At 43.4% G+C, this 20,796-nt stretch overlaps 3 protein-coding genes across 4 annotated transcripts; 2 read left to right on the top strand and 1 right to left on the bottom strand.

Annotated features, from left to right (window-relative positions):
- Positions 1-52: 52 nt before the first annotated feature.
- aicda (activation-induced cytidine deaminase) lies at positions 53-2,803 on the top strand (the record flags this gene model as incomplete). Its single annotated transcript, XM_083762091.1, is given in 7 exon segments — positions 53-244; positions 1,467-1,511; positions 1,513-1,596; positions 1,599-1,667; positions 1,673-1,727; positions 1,918-2,033; positions 2,681-2,803. Coding segments are annotated over 7 exon segments (612 nt in total). The 3' UTR covers positions 2,732-2,803.
- Positions 2,804-3,177: 374 nt separating this feature from the next.
- On the top strand, positions 3,178-12,304 carry LOC310856796 (adaptin ear-binding coat-associated protein 1-like). Its single transcript, XM_083762278.1, has 7 exons — positions 3,178-3,302; positions 6,400-6,500; positions 8,219-8,323; positions 8,967-9,048; positions 9,584-9,692; positions 10,540-10,702; positions 11,228-12,304. Exons 1-7 carry the CDS (start codon positions 3,208-3,210, stop codon positions 11,338-11,340), a joined length of 768 nt encoding a protein of 255 aa, XP_083618404.1. The 5' UTR covers positions 3,178-3,207; the 3' UTR covers positions 11,341-12,304.
- A 1,608-nt stretch (positions 12,305-13,912) lies between these two features.
- On the bottom strand, positions 13,913-20,210 carry mfap5 (microfibril associated protein 5). Of its 2 annotated transcripts, none has more exons than XM_083760794.1 (7): positions 20,102-20,210; positions 18,586-18,668; positions 17,221-17,253; positions 16,738-16,776; positions 16,368-16,455; positions 15,363-15,436; positions 13,913-14,949 (listed from the first exon to the last, which is right to left on the bottom strand). In XM_083760794.1, exons 2-7 carry the CDS (start codon positions 18,626-18,628, stop codon positions 14,837-14,839), a joined length of 390 nt encoding a protein of 129 aa, XP_083616920.1. In that variant the 5' UTR covers positions 18,629-18,668; positions 20,102-20,210; the 3' UTR covers positions 13,913-14,836. The 2 variants fall into 2 exon arrangements, with proteins under 2 accessions (XP_083616920.1, XP_083616921.1); XM_083760795.1 differs by having other exon boundaries at positions 20,107-20,210.
- Positions 20,211-20,796: the final 586 nt, after the last annotated feature.

The raw sequence follows: 20,796 nt of genomic DNA, 5'->3' as shown, positions 1-20,796 counted from the left end.
CTCTGCAGGGGCAAAAACAAACAAAAAAACCTAAGCTTTAAAACAATATTTAATGTGTTCCTTCTTTTTCTGTCTCCGTGTGCTTTTGGGTCAGAAGAAGTTAATCTTCCACTATAAGAACGTGCGCTGGGCGTGGGGTCGAAATGAAACGTACCTCTGCTTCGTGGTGAAGAGCAGAGTAGGACCCAACTCCCTCTCCTGTGACTTTGGACATCTCCGCAACTGCTCCAGCTGCCACGTGGAGGTGAGGGAAGAATACGACATTCAGAAGATTCAGAAGCAAGAGTACAGAGAATGAATACCTTCTATTTATTTATTAAAGATCTGTTATCTATCTATATTCAAGCTTTATATCCAGGGATGAGTAAAACTATTTTGTAAGAAAGAATACCCATCTCCATTGGATCAAACAGGGGTTAATTGCATTGCTCAAGGACACATTGACATTACTGATGGATGATGGGTGGAGGGTTGTTTCTAAATTCACTTTGACCCAGTGAGATGGATTCTCCTCCATTCCAAGGCCATTTACTACAAGCTCCACCCAGTCCAGCCCAGTCCACATTCTCACTCCCAACTTGTCGGCCACTTGGTCGAGTGCCAAGGTGACCCTCCGATGCCCGGGTCTAGCATCTCAAGATCGCATTTAGACTAGATATAGCATTAGATATACCACTCCATTAAATTAGCCACAGAGATAAGATATTGTTATCTGTCAAGACTGTCATTGTCGGCCTGGGCCGTGGCTCAGCGGTCCAGGCACCTTGGCCGGTAATCCATGCAGTCTGGCAGTGTGCCGCGGGTTCGACTCCCGATCCTGACGGCATGTCACCTGCATCTCTCTCCCCATTTCCTGTCAGCCTACTGTCTATCCCTCCATAAAAATAAAAATAAAATAAAGGCGAAAGCCACAAAAAACATAATAAAAAAAATAAAAAGACTGTCATTGTCTCCATCAGGCCGAAGGCATGGGGAGAGAGTATGTTTTGCCCCCCTGTCAGTCCGTTCTTCCGAGGAGACCTCGGGGCAGACCAAGGCGCAGATGGAGGGATTACATCGACTCACTGGCCTTGGAATGCCTCGGGATCCCCAGGAGGAAGTCACTAACGTTGCTCTGGAGAGGAATGTCTGGAGCTCTCTGGTGGAGCTGTTGCCCCCGCGACCCGACTACGGATAAGCGGTTGAAGATGGATGGATGGATGGTTTGTTATCGCCTGGTTCCAGACGAATCTGGTTGGCCGTCACCATTTCGACCGTGAAGTTCTCCCACAATTGAATCGGGCCAGACTTAATCTGCCTGCGGCAATATGCATTGCAAAGGCAGATGCGAGGCTACATGCGATGCGAGGCTACATGCGAGGCTACATTTTCAGTACATTGAGGAATGCTACCCTTGACCAAACTACTATATTTGACGAGATATAGGACTTTTGCTTATATCACGCCGTCTCTGTCCCCATGCACAGCTGCTGTTCCTTCGCCACCTGGGAGCCCTGTGCCCTGGTCTGTGGTTGGTACGGAGGTGACGGAGAGGGGAAGCTCGACTACTCTGTCACCTGGTTCTGCTCGTGGTCTCCATGCGCCGACTGTTCTCTTATAGGCTGGCCCAGTTCCTCAGCCAGACCCCCAACCTGCGCCTCCGCATCTTCGTCTCGCGCCTCTGCTTCTGTAGAGTCTGAGGACGCTGAAAAGGGCAGGTGTACAGATCACTGTCATGAACTACAAAGGTTAGAAAGAGGGTTCTGCGTGTGTGTGTGTGTGTGTGTGTGTGTGTGTGTGTGTGTGTGTGTGTGTGTGTGTGTGTGTGTGCGTGTGCGTGTGCGTGTGTGTGTGTGTCGGTTATCAGGTATTGGCCAAAATGGCAATGGGCAACAGACAGACAGAAACATGAACATATGTTACTGTGTCTTTCTAGACTATACTACTATTGTTGGCAAACCTTCGTGGCTTACAGACAGAGCAGCTTCAAGGCCTGGGCTGATCTGTACCAGAACTCTGTCCGTCTGGCCAGGAAACTCTACCACATCCTCCAGGTAAAAAACACTACATAAATAACAAACTTAAAGCTCTACTAACAACCGTGATGGGGGGAAAGGCTAGTTGGAAATAAATTATATCTTAGGTTTTCACTTAAAGGACAACTTTAGTTTTTTTCAACCAAAGGTTCATGTTTTAGGTTGTTATTAGAGAAACTAAAAGATGAGTGTTCTTTTTTTTTCATTTGCTGCTTTCTTTCGTTTTAGGGATTTTAGCTGTTTTTGACAGGGGAGCGGGGGCATTCGAGCATGGGGCTAAATAAGTAGGCCAGATGTAATTTCTTGGGGTCTAGTATAGGACTATAGTAAATATTTAAAAAATAAATCGCTATAAAATGTTGTAAAAAAATACATATTTAGCCCCATGCTCGAATGCCCCCGCCCCCCCCCCCTGTCAAAAACAGCTAAAATCACTAAAACGAAAGAAAGCACTCATAACACTCTTTACTTTCTCTAATAACAACCTAAAACATGAACCTTGGTTGAAAAAAACCTAAAGTTGAGTGTCACAATGACATCCATGCTCTCTTTCTTTTCATGTTCATTATTCCCCCCTCCCACATTTTATTTCATTCATTTCTCCCCCCTTTTTTATTTTATTTTCATCTCTCTATCTCATCTCTCTATCACCTTCTATTTCTCAGCCTTGTGAGACAGAGGATTTAAGAGATACATTCAAGCTTCTTGGGTTGTGAACTGTCCACATCCGCATGGTGCTGATATGGAAGTGAAAGGTGTTGACCATTAGTGCAACTATACTAGCCTACTGAAAACTGAACTGAGATTTAAAAAAATGTGAACTGTGAGAATGTGAGAAAAGAGAGTTGACATTTGCTAACAATACAAATTATTGTTGAGAATGTCTTTCTTTTATAATAAAATTTGATTTTGTGAGAAATTGTGTTGCTTTTTTCTGTTATGCATTTATTATCTATTATCTGCTGCTATTGCTATTTTCGCGTTTAATAAATGGTAGGCTCTACCGCTCTAGGCTGCGCCCCACGGCCGCCGGCGCCTATACATACGAATTGCAATATTATTTCAGGAGATAACGGGTGCGCAGGTGCGCATCTACACTGTCTATTACGCTCACGTCGCATGATTCAACGCACACACACACACGGGCACCGCTCTCACGGACAGACACCGAATGAATTATTAACGAGTCAAGATGGCGACCGAGGGCGAGTACGAGTCGATCCTCTGTGTGAAACCCGATGTCTGTGTTTACCGGATCCCACCGAGGGCGTCGAACCGGAGTGTCAGGTGAGTGGCTCACCATGACCATCGCCATCAACATCCTGGCCCGTTTAGAAACAGCAGCCGTTGATGCATGTAGAGACTGTGAGCATCAACTAGAGCTATACCCCACCAGGGTGCCATCCATCATGCATTGCATCCTCACGCGACGCGGTGTCCGTTACTTATGTCGGTTGTGGTTGCGCGTAATTGCGCGTCGAAGGTCACGGAAACATAAACACAGTGTTTACGACTAGTTCTGGGCGATCCTACAGTAAAGGTTAACGTTAAATGTGTGGGTGATAGGCTGCTACATCCCTCCACCCATCCACCTGCTGTGTGTTGTAACCTGTCACTGTATGTGTGTCACTGCATGTCTGTCAGCCTGCGCTGCACTCCCAGTCTCAACACGCAGAAATACTGCTGACGGCGCACGAACGTGACTTTTAGCCAGGCAGAGATGGTTCAAGTGTGAATCACTTATACTCAGAGTCAGAAAGACCGTCACATATACGAACCAGCAGCACAATATGTAGCCTTTATAGGTCCTAAGAAATAGCCAATAAAAAACGTGAGGCATCGACGCGGTTCAGTGCTGGCCGTACAAAGATAAGTTGTTTGTTTACATACATACGGTGCAGGTTTTGGGTGGTTCAATGATCTCGCATCCTACACCCCTGGAGCCCGTTAAGACCAAACAGTAGCGGCCATAGGTCTGTGATTAGTGACACGTGAGACATGTTATATTATGATTGATTGTTTAACCAGCGACCACGCACTGCGTGTGTGTCGTGATCTAGTATAGATCTACTAGTAGTAGTAAGGGCGACGATGACGTCATAGCTCTAGCCCCCTAGGTCAGAGACATGCTCGTCCAATATATCGAGTCACGTTTCTCTCTCTCTCTCTCTCTCTCTCTCTCTCTCTCTCTCTCTCTCTCTCTCTCTCTCACACACACACACACACACACACACACACACACACACACACACACACACACACACACAGATTGCAAGCATTATAGGAATGAATTATGTAGCCTATTATTACTAGGACATATTTGTGACCCTAATCCACATCCACAAGACCACCAGCCACCATGCACCACTCTAATATCAACAGACATTTTAAAACAATTAGCCTAGTAGTTAGTATAACACAGATGGTGTCTCTATAGCTAACTAGTAATTCAAGCTCTAGTGTTATCACATCTTGAGTATTGCCCAGTCATCTGGTCATCGGCTACAAAAACAGACATACATACATTACAAATAGCTCAAAACAAAGCTGCCAGATTAGCTCTCCAGTGTTCCAACAGGACACACATTGCAGAAATGCACAGAAATCTATCATGGCTTACTGTTGAGAATAGATTACATTCACGTATTCTTACGTTTTTCAGAAATGTATTAATGGACAAAAAACCACAGTATTTCTTTGAACAGGTAGCACATGTAAGAGACGAACATAACCATATGACTAGACAAGCCAGTTTGGGTGTTTTGGTGGCACCTAAACCAAGAACAAATATTCTTAAATCTTCTATTATCTATAGAGCAGTAATAGGTTGGAATGCACTACAAAAGTGTATAACCAATACAAATACAAAATTCATCTTTAAAATCAAGTTAAAAGAACACCTTATGTAAATCATACTGCAGTAACCCTGGAAAAAGAACAATTCAAATGTATAATGTGTTGAAAGTGATTTTTTGCTATGTTTCTTAGTTTTTTATTTCTCCTATGTTTTTATTTTCTTATTTTATATTTTATTTTACTATGTTTTATTTTGAGTTAGTGTTTGTAAGTATTGCCTATGTTAAATGTTTGTCTGTGTCGGACCCCAGGAAGACTAGCTTTTGTCAAGGCAAAAGCTAATGGGGATCCTTATAAACAATAAACAATAAACAATACCATTTTCAAATGTTATAGACTAGTGGTTCCCAACATCTTCTCAATCAGGGCCCATTTGAAAATTGAAAAAATATTTGCGTTTTTTAAACACAAACTACAGTATCATGTTTTTCTCCCTTCCAAAGTATCAATTATTATTTTCAATTATTTGGGGCCCACTTGCAATACCCTCGGCTAAGGCTTGTGGTAAGAGTTTGGAAGTTGGGAAATGCTGTTATAGACCCATGCATATAGACCATTATACATTACACATAACAGTGGTGAAGCAGCTAGGACAGCTTTTTTTATTCAGGTGCTACAAGAAATGACTGATGTTTCGGATTCACAAAAATTGTGTCTGGGTGGTTGAGGTGCTATTGGGTCTACATTGGTTCTTTGGGGTGGTTGAGGTGCTATTGGTTCTACATTGGTTCTTTGGGGTGGTTGAGGTGCTATTGGTTCTACATTGGTTCTTTGGGGTGGTTGAGGTGCTATTGGTTCTACATTGGTTCTTTGGGGTGGTTGAGGTGCTATTGGTTCTACATTGGTTCTTTGGGGTGGTTGAGGTGCTATTGGTTCTACATTGGTTCTTTGGGGTGGTTGAGGTGCTATTGGTTCTACATTGGTTCTTTGGGGTGGTTGAAGTGCTATTGGTTCTACATTGGTTCTTTGGGGTGGTTGAGGTGCTATTGGTTCTACATTGGTTCTTTGGGGTGGTTGAGGTGCTATTGGTTCTGCAGTGGTGCTTGGGGTGGTTGAGGTGCTATGCTAGTATACAATACACTGTATTGTATGCTGAAGATGATCTTTGTACAGCAGCAGTGCTGTATTGAATACAGCACTGCTGCTGTACAAAGATCATCTTCAGCCCCTATATGGTTCTTTAGACTAGGTTCTCTGCTGATCCTTCAGCTTAGTTTAGGGACCTATGTAGGGTTCTATGTATAGCACCGAGCTAGAGGCAAGGCAAGGCCAAGCATTTCAACAACAAGACAATTCAATGTGCTTTACTCAGAAAATAAAATATATAAATCACCTGGTAAAATTAAGGCTAAACAAAAATATGTCAACTATCAGTACATCGCAAATAAACACATGAACAAATAAACACATGAACTTGTGTTCTTGTCTTCTCTCATGTCTCTTGCTTATTGCGGTTCCTTCCTATATGACTCTGCTCCAGCGACAGCATGCTGCTGTCTACATCTCTCATTGGCTTTGTCTCTCACAGGGCAGCTGACTGGAAGCTGGACACTCCTGATTGGACAGGACGCATGCGTGTCACAGCCCGTGGCAAAGTGGCTTACGTGAAGCTGGAGGACAAGATTTCCGGTGAGAGAGAGAGAGAAAGAGAGAGAGAGAGAGATGTGATATGATATGATATGAGTATCATGATGATTCATCCCTGTATTCAATGTCACTTTTTTTAAAGGAGACCTCAGACCTGGCTGCATGCCATGGTTTTTATCTTTTTTCATAAATGTAGTAGCCAATTATCTTTTACCCCATTTTACTCCCCAATTCAGTTTTAAGCGAATTGATTCCTCCCCAGTCCCCAAACACCCCCCCCCCCCTGTTGTATCCTATGGGCTCGCCTGCCAGTGAGGAGCCCCAACCTGGAGGCCGTACGTATAGAGCCTTCGTCCTACTCCTCCCACCCAACACTCCCCGCTGACAGCCTGCCGTTATGGGATCTAAACAGCCGATATGTCCCTCTGGGTTATGGGATCTAAACAGCAGATACTGTATGTCCCTCTGGGTTATGGGATCTAAACGGCCGATACTGTATGTCCCTCTGGGTTATGGGATCTAAACAGCCGATACTGTATGTCCCTCTGGGTTATGGGATCTAAACGGCCGATACTGTATGTCCCTCTGGGTTATGGGATCTAAACAGCCGATACTGCATGTCCCTCTGGTTTATAGCAAAGATGTCATTTGGAAACATGTGGTCATTCCTTTGGGTTATGGGAATGATGTCACTTGTAAACACATCTCTTTGCAAGTTGTTTTTATAGGCAACAAGCGGCGGAATGCTACTCACTCAGTACACCTTTAAAATACTCAAACGTTGCCGACATTTTGGACACAACTACCTGCAGGCCGAATACACACGTTCAAGAAAAACAACATTAAGATTCCAAAAGCCTAGCTAGCTACACCACACTGGCCCAAAGAGGTTTGAAGGTTCCGTAGAGGCCTGCGCTCTCAAAAGTGGAGCTGTAGGGGAAAATATATATATATTTTTAATTTTAAGATATTTTTATTTTTTATTGATAGGATACAGTGGAGAGAGACCGTAAACAGGGAGACAGAGACTGGGAGTGACATGCAGCAAAGGGATCGGGATTCGAACCCACGACACCCTGTCAGGCATGCGCCTATGGTATGCGCCTGGAAAAAGATAAAATGAATAATAATTATTAGTGCCAGAATTGGGGAGTGGCTATGCTATATTCATTTAAATATTAACTATAAACAGAAGCTATAAGGTCAAATAAAATGAAGGATCATGAATTTAAGTGAGGGGCGCCTTTTTATTTTGTACGTCACAGGGGGTCCATAGACTTGGTTGCTGCATGACGAGGTGGACGCCAAGAATCCTGTCTTGTTTCTGTATGAAACTGTAGAAACAAGCTTTTGCACGCCTAGAGATAATAAGGCGTATGAACTATGAACAGGTGCGTAGACCAGTGGACATCAATGATGAGGAAAAAGATACGCCCGCACACCGAGTATCTGCTTTGTACATGCGTTTTACTTTAATTAAGGCAATGTTTCGGTGCCTCCGGACCTTCTTTGGGTGTTGCCATGCAAGGCGTAAGAAGAAAATGGCACCCTTTTCACATTGGCCTATTATAGCACCACCAGGAGGCCACAACCTGACCTGCCCTGGTGGAGACCTGTGCCCACGAGGGGCACTTTATCCAGTTGAAACTAAGTTGCCATTCCCAGCAGAGGAATTATAGGCGTTGGATCAATACTGTGACTCAAGTACTCGGGGGTTGAGTATGTTGTCCACCACTGATGGTTGTCCTTCTCTCCCACAGGGGAGCTCTTTGCCCAGGCTCCAGTGGACGAATACCCCGGCATCGCCGTGGAAACCGTCAGCGACTCCAGTCGCTACTTTGTGCTCCGCATCCAGGATGAGAATGGTGGGTGGAGTTTGTTGCTAAGCAGTCAGACAACTGTCAAGAAGACAAAACTGTACAAAAAGAGGAGAGGACAGAGTCAAGACTCTGATGCAGACCGCATAGGTCGAAACGTTAGTCGTTTTTGTATAATAGCACGTAAATAAAAGGCTTAAAATGTCCGTGCTGCTCCAGTGTCCTCTCCTCCTTCTGCATTAAGTGTCCTTCTCCTGTGATGCACCGGACCGGCCGTTCCAGGCTTGAGGCCCGTTGGTACTAGACTCCCTTTGTACAGAACTATCCAAATAGGAGTAGGCAGTAGCCATGAACCGCAGAAGTATGTGTATTTTGTATTAGAAAAATCAAACTAAACCAGCTAGTGCCTCTTGATATGAGGTAGAGGTAACTACTGTAGACTACAAATGTTCTTAAAACCTGCTATTAAGAGGATTTTGTTTGTAATTCAGCAAACATCTTGTCCTGTGTGTGTGTGTGTGCGTGTGTGTGTGTGTGTGTGTGTGTGTGTGTGTGTGTGTGTGTGTGTGTGTGTGTGTGTGTGTGTGTGAGTGTGTGTGTGTGTGTGTGTGTGTGTGTGTGTGTGTGTGTGTGTGTGTGTGTGTGTGTGTGTGCGCGTGTGTGCGTGCGTGCGTGTGTGCGTGTGTGTCAGGCCGCAGTGCATTCATAGGCATTGGCTTTGGAGACAGAGGAGATTCCTTTGACTTCAACGTTGCACTTCAGGACCACTTCAAGTACGTGCAGTAGCTTCTCCATCATCGACCATTATAAAACATAACTGATGCAATAATATGTGGATCACCCACATGTCTGTCCAAACAGCTAATAGTAAAGACTCCATGGGTCACTGTTGTAAGTGACCAGATGTAAGTGTCAGGAACAGGAATAGAAAAGGTGGATTTAATTATTTTAATTTTTAGATTTGTTTTAAGTTTTTCTGCCTTTATTTGATAGTTAGAAGTGAAGAGAGGGAGAGAGACAGGGAGAGACAAAGGTCGTCATATGAATAGGATTCGAAGGCGCTGTCAGGCCAGAGCCTACTGTATGTGGCATGTGCCTGGACTGTATACTAGGCCAGCGGGCACCCCCAAAGTGGAAGGCTTTGAACCTGAACCTGAGATATTGCAATTAATTGGTCAGCACACTAACTGGATGAGCCAGCAAGGTGCCCCAATGGAATATCGCAGGTGATTATAATTGTTCATTGTCATTTGATTCACTCTGCACTTCTTTCTTTGTCTCTCTATGAACCTTCTTTCTCTCCGCTAGGTGGGTGAAGCAGGACGATGAGTTCAGTAAACAGGCTCTGGCCCCGGACACTTCCCCTAAACTGGACCTGGGCTTTAAAGCGGGACAGACCATCACTCTCAATATTGGGGTAACAATTAATATACTAAATTGTTTCATGGTCTGTCTAATAGTGCTTGTCTGATGCCTGCCATTATTAGAATTATTAGTTGAGCCTAGCAAAATGCTAGTGCGAAATGATTACGCTTGCATGTTTTGTTTTGTTTTTGTCTGCAAATATTCCAAAAGAGAGTGCTAAAAATGCCAAAACAAACATGGCTGAAAGATGGTAGATAGTAGATAGTAGAATGCCTAGTTTGCATTGCCTTTTTAAGCAGATTTCCTGACAGTTGAAAACTTGACAGTTTTTCTTTATTTAGACAGTATAGAGAGAGAGACATGGAATTGCTGTGTTATGTATTCTGAACCTGGTATAAACAGCTGCTGTGTTGTGGTTGGTTGTTAACTCATTTACTGACAGAATTGATTCTCGCTACGTTTCTGCCACGTCTTTTCAGCCGGACGTTTTATTTTGAAAACCCCAAATTGACAACCCCTGAACCGTTAGGCTAACTTTAGCCATGATCTTTTTATAAGTCACCTGAAACGTTAATATTGTAACCGCAAGGCAGCATTATGAGCCGTGAACATCACCGTCAAAATCAAAGTCGTCCTTGGAATGTCAAGCTCTTACCATGTAGTCCACCATTTATTGATATTCTTGAAGTTTACTGAAGATGTATCTGTTTTTTCCCCGCACGCACGCACGCACACACACACACACACACACACACACACACACACACACACACACACACACACACACACACACACACACACACACACACACACACACACACACACACACACACATACACACACACACACACACACACACACACACACACACACACACTCCAATTCTATTACCGCTCTAGCAAGAAAGAAAGAAGCCCAAAGCCCGCCCTCAGAGCTCAGGGGGCTTCGGGCTCCTCCCTCCTCCTCCCTGCAAGGGAGGAGGCGTCGCCCCGCCGCCAGCTTCCAGAACGACCGATAATAACAACACAGAGCCATCTCCAGAAGGAACTGAGTCTGACACAGGTACAACATTTTAACAAAGACCCTTTTCATAATTCACAAATTATGTCTGCCATAATAATCTCTAATACCCAATCTATCTGTATCTGAGTTATTGAGTTATATAAATTAAATTTCTCTATTTTCTGCTACTTGTACAGTATATGATGTATCGTATAGCACCTAAGTCTGACGTCAATATCGGTAGAGGGCGCAAATGCACGGGTTCATGTACTTTTTTATTTGCATTGTAGTCCCCATAAGGGGGTTTTAGAACGCCTCATATAAGAACTGTGTTTGAAAAATAAACATTTCATCCCGGCCGTTTCACTCATATGGATATGAAGAATCAACTGAGTGAGGGAAAACGCTATTGTTACTGCTACTGAATTAGTTACATTTTCGCTAGAAACGGACTGTATCATACCTGACAATAACGCAGAGGCATGCTTATACTTCCGTGAACCAGGGGAATCGAGGGGATGAGTGGCGTTAGGACTTCGGAGCTCTATTACATTCTATTCTATTTTGTTCTGTGTTGTTTCTAAGGTTGCTTGCTAGATCTGGACGCTAGTAACTCTACCTCAGTGGCTCCGAACAGCTTCAAGCCCACAGCCAGCTCTGACCTGTGGGGAGACTTTGATTCAGCGACTGAACAGTGAAAGAAGATGACGGGAGATTCTCTTTTCGTTTTCCTCACCTCTCTTGTCTTTTCTATGAATTGATTTTTTAAAAATTATCATTCCAATTGTGGGTACCCACCACCCAGTAGGTATATACGTCTCTTCCAGAATCATCTAAAACCAGTTTTCTTTCTGTGCAGTTCTGTTCTTCTGACTCCCACAATGCCTTTCTCCCGAACAACACCTTGCGCCACATTCCACTGGACTGCACAGTCCACTCCCATCCCTGTCTCGTGCACCACGTCCCCTAAATCAGTGGTTCTCAACCCTTTCAGCCGGTGCTCCCTGAGAAGCACTTAGAATGTAGGAGTTGAGGCATTTCATTTAGTTTGACTCAGTTAGATATTTTGAAAATAGCTGATCTACAAGCTCACTTGCCCCCCCCGGGGGTCCCGGCCCACAGGTTGAGAACCACTGCCCCTAAATGTTATACTTTTCTTAATGGACGTGTGTGTGGCAGGGAGGTGACACCTTCAGCCATTTATAATTGCATATCACGTATTTTAGTTTCCATAACTAGACATGCTGGTAATTATGGAGACATTTCCTCCAGGAAAACCATAGGTCATACCCTCCGCCGCACCTTGGCACACTCCATCCACACCGCTCTCCTCTCTCTCTCTCTCTACACCTTTTTCCATCTCCGTCCATCTACTACCTCCTTCTCTCCGTCGCACAAGCTTCCATTTCTCCACTTTCCCCCCATTCCATCTTTTTCATTCACGCCTTGCCCGGGTGCCCCCCCGCCCCACCCACATCCCTGTTTTTTACATTTTATTTCCTAACAACCAGATCACTGAGAGGGTGAAGACTGAGGGCTAATCGTAAAAAGATGATCCCTTGGGGACATATAATGAAACTAATAATAATAATCATATTAATTAATTTATGTACAGAAAATATTTATTGTATTATGTATATAGTGTCAGTAGATTTATTGTCCTTGGTGTGTGTGTGTGTGTGTGTGTGTGTGTGTGTGTGTGTGTGTGTGTGTGTGTGTGTGTGTGTGCGCGTGCGTGCAGGCGGGTGTGTGTCGTAGCTCATTTTCCTCCAAATCTAATTATATATGCACTGACCGGCGATGCCAGTCTGCCTGTCTAGGTGGTTACACATTTCTAATGGCAAAACGTATTATATGAATATGCTTTAGGTGAAGGTTGCAGCCACTCAAATCCATCCTCTCACTATGGTCGCCTACTGTATCTGTATGTTAGCCCAGCTAGATATTAGTGCTATCTGGCACACTCTAGTGTTATCGTCTGGAACTGCAGCCCCCATCCTGGTGCAGATCTGCAGAATGATGTGTCAGTTGAAAAGGCAGTTGTGAAGATAGATATTTTATTCCTAGCCCTGGGTCAAAGGAACTGGTCACCGTGACACTGTTTTTAGTCACAACCTAATCTGACTGACAGAGCATGGAGGAATACAGAGGGAGAGAGAGAAAGAGGGGGGAGACATAGGCATTTGAGATTTGAGGCGTCTGTCATGGCAATAAAGCCTGTACTGCTAGTCCACTACCAAAAGCTCACAAAGGCTCATCGTTTGTATAATTACGTGTTGACCTTGATGAGGTCTTTAAGAGCAGCCAGATTCAGCGAGAGAGAGAGAGAGAGAGAGAGAGAGAAAGTCCTTCATCTCAGCCTCTAACCAAACAGAGGGACGATTTAGTTCACGTTATGTCATGTCCTGCTTAGAGGGGTTTGTTGATGCCTGCTGTGACTCAGTGAGTCACCTCAGTTCAACAACCCCTCTCCCTCCCTCACATCTCTTGTGCCCCAGGGGTCAAGTTCACCACCTCTGCCCTTTCGGCCGGGTTGCACTTTACAGTACATACTACTACATAGTAGAGGCTTATACCCGTGAGCTAGTTCAAACTACGTATCTTTTAAGATTTACAGTAGCCTTTGTTGTTCTGGCTCATAAGAAATGCAGTGTGCGACCGAGCCAGTCCATGTGAGATGCAGAGTTTCAGCTCTTTTATGGTGTTTACGAGTTGATACAGTATGGGAACGAGTCATACAGTACATCACACGAGACCTGACAGATGTTTGATTGATGTACAGTATACAGTATGTGGACTGGGCCCAGGTGGCCCCAGTGTGTGTGTGTGTGTGTGTGCGTGTGGAGGAGTTGACCACATTCAACCCGGCGTCCATATTTTGGGCATGTCATAAGCAAAACGTTCGAAAATAAAATAAAACCATTTAAAAAAAATGTCAGATCTATAAGGTCACAGCGCCTAGTATCGTGACGCGTTCGTTGTGACCCTGCAGATCGCCGATTTTCATGCGCCGCCGCCGTACGATAAAGTATAATATAGATCTTAAGTGGTTAACTCATGTCGGTCAATGTTGGTTTGGTGTAGAACCACATGTTATGTCCCCATTGGTGTTACTTGTTAATTACACTGTATATGTGTATGTAAATGTATGTAAATTAAAATCTAACGAGAAATAATATAAACAGACGTCTCCTATATAGCAACCAGTGAAGTGTGGTGGCTGTTTTCTTTCTCCATCGAGGAATGAGTGTGGATATGATGAACAATTGATTATAACAAAACAGGTTTTTATTAGATATGCAAAGTGCACATAGTGATACTGTAATAATTGCATTGTCAACAAGTGTTTTACAGATCATACATAGTACTCAGTACTGTAATACAGCGGTGGGTGGCTTCCATATACAGTATCTGTCATGAGTCATGACCACCAAATGTATAAAATTGGAAAGTCTTTGAATCTTTAAAGAATAGATTACCATGGGGCCAAATGTGAGCAGAATTGTTTCTACACGCAAGTCATTGAAGTAGCCTACAGATGTCTTGCCCTCGCTGTTAATCACGTAATGACTTTTACAGTGCATAATAACTTAATTTTAACGTAACAATTTGCCGTTTCCTTTTGGCTTTTACAGTGCTGTGCTTCACCATTCACATGATTCCACCCAAAAACACTTACATGGAAACATAGCTAGCGAGGTGACGCATCAGAGAGGCTATGGGTTGATTCCCACAGAACACTTAATGGATCGTAAACTATGAAAGATATGATCTGTGTCGTACTAAGTCACACTGAGCAAAGGCTGATCACACCCTCGACGCTCGCAGACACACAGAGTGAAGAACAGACTAATGCAAGATCTGAGAGATGCTGTATGACTCACAACTCTGGAGAGGGAGCATGTGTGAGTGTGTGACTGCATACATGTGCTTGCACGTGCGCACGCGCATGCACGTGTATTTGTTAGTGTGCATGTGTATGTGAACATGCATTGCATATGCATGTGTGAGTGTGCATGCAAAGTATGGATACCGGTATGTTTGTGTGTGTGTATATGTGCATGAGCACCAGGTGCTGAGCGGTGGATTTATGGTGTTATGGGCTGTTTTTATGACGACGCCCCTGGGTCACGTCTCCAAGGGACTCCTGCTCGATCGCTGACCGCCCGCCTCAACTCCGCCATCTTGGCCCCATCAGGCCTTGTTTGGCCAGGGTTTGGGGTTGCTACGGAGATTGCGGCAGCGTTTCTTATGGGTTGACCTCTGGAGGCGCTTGGGCCATCCTGAACGCTCTCTGCACAGCTCAGCTGGAACGGAACGGAGTGGAGGGAAGACAAGGTTTCTCTGTGCACTGCACACACATTTACACTATGTACTTTATGACACTTGGGTATGTCAGTTCAAACTGGTAGCTAAAATCAGATCTTTGGCTTATATCTGGATTGGTTTGATCAAGTCCAAACAGAAAAAGAATGCATGACATTTTAAAATCAGATTTGTACCGTAAGTGTTTTTCTTTTTGTATTTATCAGATCCTGTGTCAAGGTGATGCATGACCTTTGACACGATCTAAATGTCCCAATAGAAGAGCATGGAGACAAAATACAACCACCCCAACTGTATTTTCTTAATGCAATATAACTATTGCATTAAAATAAAGTATAATGCTGCTTTAATAGACATTTACCGGTAGTTCATTCATCTTGTCTTATTTGCTCACCTCTGCGGTACTCCTCATCTTGGCACACTGTCCTTGTGCAGATCTCATTGTTGACGACGTAGACACGAGAGAGGCTGAGGGCACAATGCGGAAACACATCACATGAACTCACGAGAGAGAAACCTACAAACGTAAGTGCTTCCTTTGAAGCTCAAAGCAAACCTACTATAATTATGTCTTTGTTGCAAACTGGAAACTGAGCTTGAAACATGGCTGGAACGTACAAACCACAGTAGAAAGTGCATATAGTGGCATACCTCCAAAATCAATCATCATGACTTATCCACCTGATAATTCTTCATAGGGGGACCATCAGATAATGGGCCCCTGGGCCACTGACATCCAAATTTGAGCTCATCTAAATTTGCAAGAAACACTAGTAACACAATCAAAGTGTTATTATGATGCTATTGTATGAATGAGAGTAGATACATCGGAGTAGATCACATAATAACATTGCTATCTACCCCAATTTATCTAAATGGATCCCCACATTGTAATTAAAGCGTGGACATTAGAACATCTAATGTTGTTGTTTTTACACTTTCTTTTTTGATTCCTCCCTCTGGATATGGATAAACTGAGGGTTTAAACACTTGCAGTAATGTATCATGATGGCTTGGGACTTTTGGGCTTATTTTTTTACTTGAATGAATAAGCCCATTGTCTGACAAAAAGTGCTGCAAACCTCGCCACTGTTATTAACTTTGCGCAACCTCAATTTGGACCTTCGCCATGACCTTGACTTAAGAAGAATAAACTGAAATGAAAGAATTAAAGCACGGGTGGGCCGCTATAAAAGTCGATAAAAAGGCAGGCCTGTCCTGTTTTATGCGAACATAGTCTGAATTTGCCTGTGGTTGCCTCAACCTACAACCTATTAAAGTCTGGTGACGCGAGGTTAACAACCTATAGACCATTGGCACTTCAGTAGCATGAGCATAGATGAGTCACAGGGGGAGGTGCAGGTGTTTTTCATAGGAAGACACTCAAGACAGACATCACCTGTAGAGGCAGAGACCACCAACATATCTCTTCATGGGCTGGTGAATAGAGTACATCCTGGTGCATGGATACATCTCCTCCCTGCAGTCTGGTAGAGATCATAACAACACAGCAGGAGTACTGAATGACAATGACAAAAGTCAAACCTCGATGGATCCCCACACTATTTTCTACGGCCCTCCATCTACTCTACTGCAATCTACAACTAATACTAACAGTTGTCATGGTGTAGATATAAGCAATCTAGATAGATGTACATTTAAATAACTTTGTGCGTAATTGTTCCCCCTAATCACTGGGGAACGTAGAAGAAAGCATGATTGATGAAAAGATTTGAGACCCCCCCCCCCCCACAAGTTCAGCCACTCACTGTTTGGTGGTTCATTATTGGTAGATACCACAGCATCATCTACGAACAGAGAAAACACCAGTTCAGCTTGGAAACACATCAGTGTCTGAGTCTGTACCACAAAACTAGAGAATTACAGTACATGAAAAAATCAAAAAATATAATAATATATACACACACACACACACACACACACACACATACATACACACACACAAATTTCCAGTAATAAATTGTATAGTAGAATTAACCACTTTCCCCCTCGCATCCCTATTTTGGGAAGGTTCTACGCGGAAATGTTCAAAATCTTTCCAAGATTTCAGAAGACACTGGACCTACAAGCTCAAAACACATAATGCAGCATGTTGTGAGCTTATAGATTGGCTAATTTTCCTAAATATAAAATGTGGTTAAAATAAACCCTAATAATGGCCTTTCAAACAACACGGTTTGTGTCATGCAAGTCAACATTATTGTCTTGATTTAAGGGCGGTGTTACCATACCGGTCTCCTGCGCTTGGACCACAGCTGTGAGAGCTGCAGGAGAGAGAACCACATCAATGGAGGTCTGTTTCAAAAGTGTTAAAAAACCCACACACCTGTAACTCAAATATACTCCAGTTCATGATGTCTATGTGATCTGGCATGTGCCCATTGATTACTTTAGTCTTAAGGCCTATTCATACTCCAGTTGTAGGTGATAAGGTGACCTCAAGGTGACTCACTTATCACCGCGGCGTAACGTCATGTTGTACAGTAGTTTTCAGTGGTCACCTTATCACCTAAAACTGGAGTATGAATAGGCCTAGTAGTATGAATATAACCTGTACTACTGTATAGGTTAGTTGGGGTTGCTGTTGGGCATCTAGTCCATTTTTTGTTTTGTTTTGTTTTGTTTTCAACATTTCAAGGAAGCCGTTAATTGGTTTCCAACTATAATTCACCAAATCTGTGTGTGTGTGTGTGTGTTTGTAACTCTGTGGTCAAACTGTTTCTCATATGACCCTGAGGTGTACAGTACCGAATATGGCAATTCAGATGCACCAACAGTTTCTGAGAACCGAAAAGCCACGGATATCTGTTTGTCTGGGGTCTGAGGAGAACACACAACGTTGAATGTCAAATAAAGATGGCAAACACAGCTTTACAATATGTCTCATTTTAGTTTGGCCTATCAGTGGCCACTTTGGACACAAATAACATGGCAGCCAAGTTCCAACATCTTTGACTTCATTACCCAAGAGTCTCTGCAAGCATGTCCGGGCAAGGATGCACTGTGATTGGCCAGTCTTCGCTTTGATGCCAGTATGAAACTCTAATTCTGCAGAACTGAACTGCACTTCCTGGGAAATCTGTTAGTGTGGAAAGATTTAGGCTAGCTCCACAACCCAAGATTTGGATGTTGGATTGGTAGGTTAAACGGTGAGTTAAGTGTCAAAGTCAAACAGTTTGTGCCTCCAGGGCTAACCTAAATCAAACAGTACAGTATGTTTGTGTTTTGTTTGTTTGTTTGTTACTGCCTGCACAGAGTGCAAAACACTGATGTTGGCCTACAAAGCAACCATACAAACCACCCCCATCTTAAAAGTCTGATCCAACCCTATTTCTATGTATTTCCGTGTGTGTTCTGCTTACTGTAAATTTGTCTGGATTAAGAGTGTCTGCTAAATGCCTAAATTGTAAATTGTTTGTCTCCTCGGAAAGTGTGAATAATATTTACCAATGTCATTCTGTTACTCTTCTATCATATTTGCCATTTACCAGCATAGCAGTGGTTGCCTGACAACCAACTAGCCAGTGACCCTCCGGTCTATGGGACCTAGAATCAATTAAACGGGATGATTTGTGTTCTCTGTTTGGCAGGGTTACCGTGGAGACCGCAGAGAAGCAGGACCACTGGAAAGGTGCCCATATCCTCCGCTGACTTGTAGACGGGGTCGAGTTTTTATGAGCTGGAGAGGGAAAACCGGAGAAGAAACCCAAATTGGTATGATTTCACACAGAGGAACTGTTCAATATCCTGTCTCCATATTTTTTTAAATACTGTTTACATTTCCTTTTGACACAGTGCGTGTGAATGTGAGCCAAGTGTTCCTCACAGTGCTGGGTGACCGGGATGTTTCCCCTCACCCAGAGCGAGTCCGCTGACATGAAAACACTTAAAGAGTAAATGTAGACTTTGTTTTTTAATGCTTCCTTAATCACATGAACCCTCCTAGCGTCCATACTCTGGGTATGTTAGCTTACAATAGGCGATTCGGCGAACTGCCTGCACAATATAGGTGAACATAGGGGGGAAGAGATTTGCTATTGATGGGGAAATGGAAATGGACATGGAATTGGAATTATAGAGCCCTGGGGGTTTAAGTTTCTGTTATCCAACAACTGCGAGTGTTTTTGTTTTGAGTTCACCTTGAGGCTCAAATTGAAGTTGGACATTTGTTATGGGGGAACAGGACAATATGCTCACAAGTTCAACATCATACAAGGCTAATTAATGAACACAGACAGATCTTTCTTTCTTTCACTTTACCTTTGCACTTGAATTTCAACTAAACTAAAATGAGATTTAGGTTACCGGTACTCTGTCGTCTTCATTTATGTGCACAGTTTTCAGATTCCTACTCTTATTCGTCTCAGACTGTAAACATATTGAAGAATATTGTGTAATAATGAACAAAACAACGTTTTTCCAAAAACTTTCCCCTGTACGTCCATTCCTCTCTCTCTCCCTCTCTCCGTCCCTCCCTCCCTGCATCATTCCTCTTGTGATGTGTCAATGCAACTTTGGCGTCCAAGGCGTGACTTCTCTCAAAAGAATGTGTTATTTTTTGTGCCCTGTTGTAACAGCCCACTGCCACCACCCCTCCGTCCATACACTTTCCAGTTTTTCTCTCTTTATTTTTTTTAATAAACCGTTTTCCTAATAGTTACTGGCCCATACAGACTGGTCATAATTTACGACCATATCTCCTTGATGACGGCCGGTCATGGTTCTTCTGGAGAAATGTTGAATGGGCGGGTGTGGCCTGCGTGGTACCAGGCATGGTTTGATCTGAGTGCCAGATTGACATGTTTTTCACTCTCTATTGTTACTGTACGCATGCCATTGCATATCGCATCACTCCAGACTTTCACATCATAACATCCACATTCCCACCTTCACATTTCACAAACCAAAAGACATAGATCCGGAAAACACAAACAAAATGTAATCCACCAACACATGATATGTTCATCACACCTCAGTGAAAGCTACTCCCTCATCAATGTGTTTTATATAAGTCGATGATCTTTTTTCAATTGCAGATGTTCAGTCCTGCGATTCTGTGTGTGTGTGATATGTGAACAAAAAAGAAAATTAGTATAATCATTTCATACTCACACAACCTTTTGCTGTCGTACAAAATCCTCTATGGTTTTATGAATCTTCTCTTCTCTCCTTTCCTCTCCTTTCCTTTCCTTTCTTGTCTTCTCTCCTCCAACCCCCCCCCCCCCTCTCCCCTCCCTCCATGTCCTCCTCCTACTCCTGTCCTCCTTGACATCATATTATTTTGCTCTCCTCCCATGAGTCTGGGAGAAATTTAGGGAGCAGCAAAAATCTGTTAAGTTGTGTTAAGTGTTTTTCTCTCTCTCTCTCTCTCTCTCTCTCTCTCTCTCTCTCTCACTCTCTCTCCATCTCTCTCTCTTTCCCTCCCCCCCTCTCCCTCTCCGATTCCCACACCCGCCGTTTGCAGTCACATGAAGCATAAACTGTGTATTTTTCAGTGACTTTGATGTCTCTCTGGTGTTGGCCAAGTCCCTTTAATCTTAATGGGACCACCTGGTTAAATTACATAAAAACTTGACCAGCCATTTTAATAAGCATCTGTGCACAGTGTCTGATTACCACACACAGATTACCCTGGTTGTTTTGGAAAGGCACCGCACCGCTCATCAAAGTGAATTTTTCTCTCAGTGAAACGGTTGTGCTGTGTTCGGCTGCACAAATCCAGCAAACATTGTGCTTCATGAAAAACGTATAATCGTACAAATCATGTGTATATATTATTGCTGCATGACAAATCCACCCCACATATT

Source organism: Protomyctophum parallelum (assembly GCF_964188405.1).
Source record: "Protomyctophum parallelum genome assembly, chromosome: 3".
Classification (NCBI taxonomy): Eukaryota; Metazoa; Chordata; class Actinopteri; order Myctophiformes; family Myctophidae; genus Protomyctophum; species Protomyctophum parallelum.
The sequence above is the reverse complement of the archived record's forward strand: the minus strand, read 5'-3'. Positions and strand labels throughout refer to the sequence as shown.

Bases quoted from the DNA above. Each gene is read 5' to 3' on its own strand.
- LOC310856796 (XM_083762278.1), top strand. From the start codon at position 3,208: ATGGCGACCGAGGGCGAGTACGAGTCGATCCTCTGTGTGAAACCCGAT. The intron at 8,324-8,966 runs GTGGGTGGAGTT...CGTGTGTGTCAG, and splicing joins CCGCATCCAGGATGAGAATG to GCCGCAGTGCATTCATAGGC. The intron at 10,703-11,227 runs GTACAACATTTT...GTTGTTTCTAAG, and splicing joins AGGAACTGAGTCTGACACAG to GTTGCTTGCTAGATCTGGAC.
- mfap5 (XM_083760794.1), bottom strand. From the start codon at position 18,628: ATGGGCACCTTTCCAGTGGTCCTGCTTCTCTGCGGTCTCCACG. The intron at 16,777-17,220 runs GTATGGTAACAC...CTCTGTTCGTAG, and splicing joins GGTCCAAGCGCAGGAGACCG to ATGATGCTGTGGTATCTACC. The intron at 14,950-15,362 runs GTGAGCAAATAA...GTTCCGTTCCAG, and splicing joins AGATGAGGAGTACCGCAGAG to CTGAGCTGTGCAGAGAGCGT.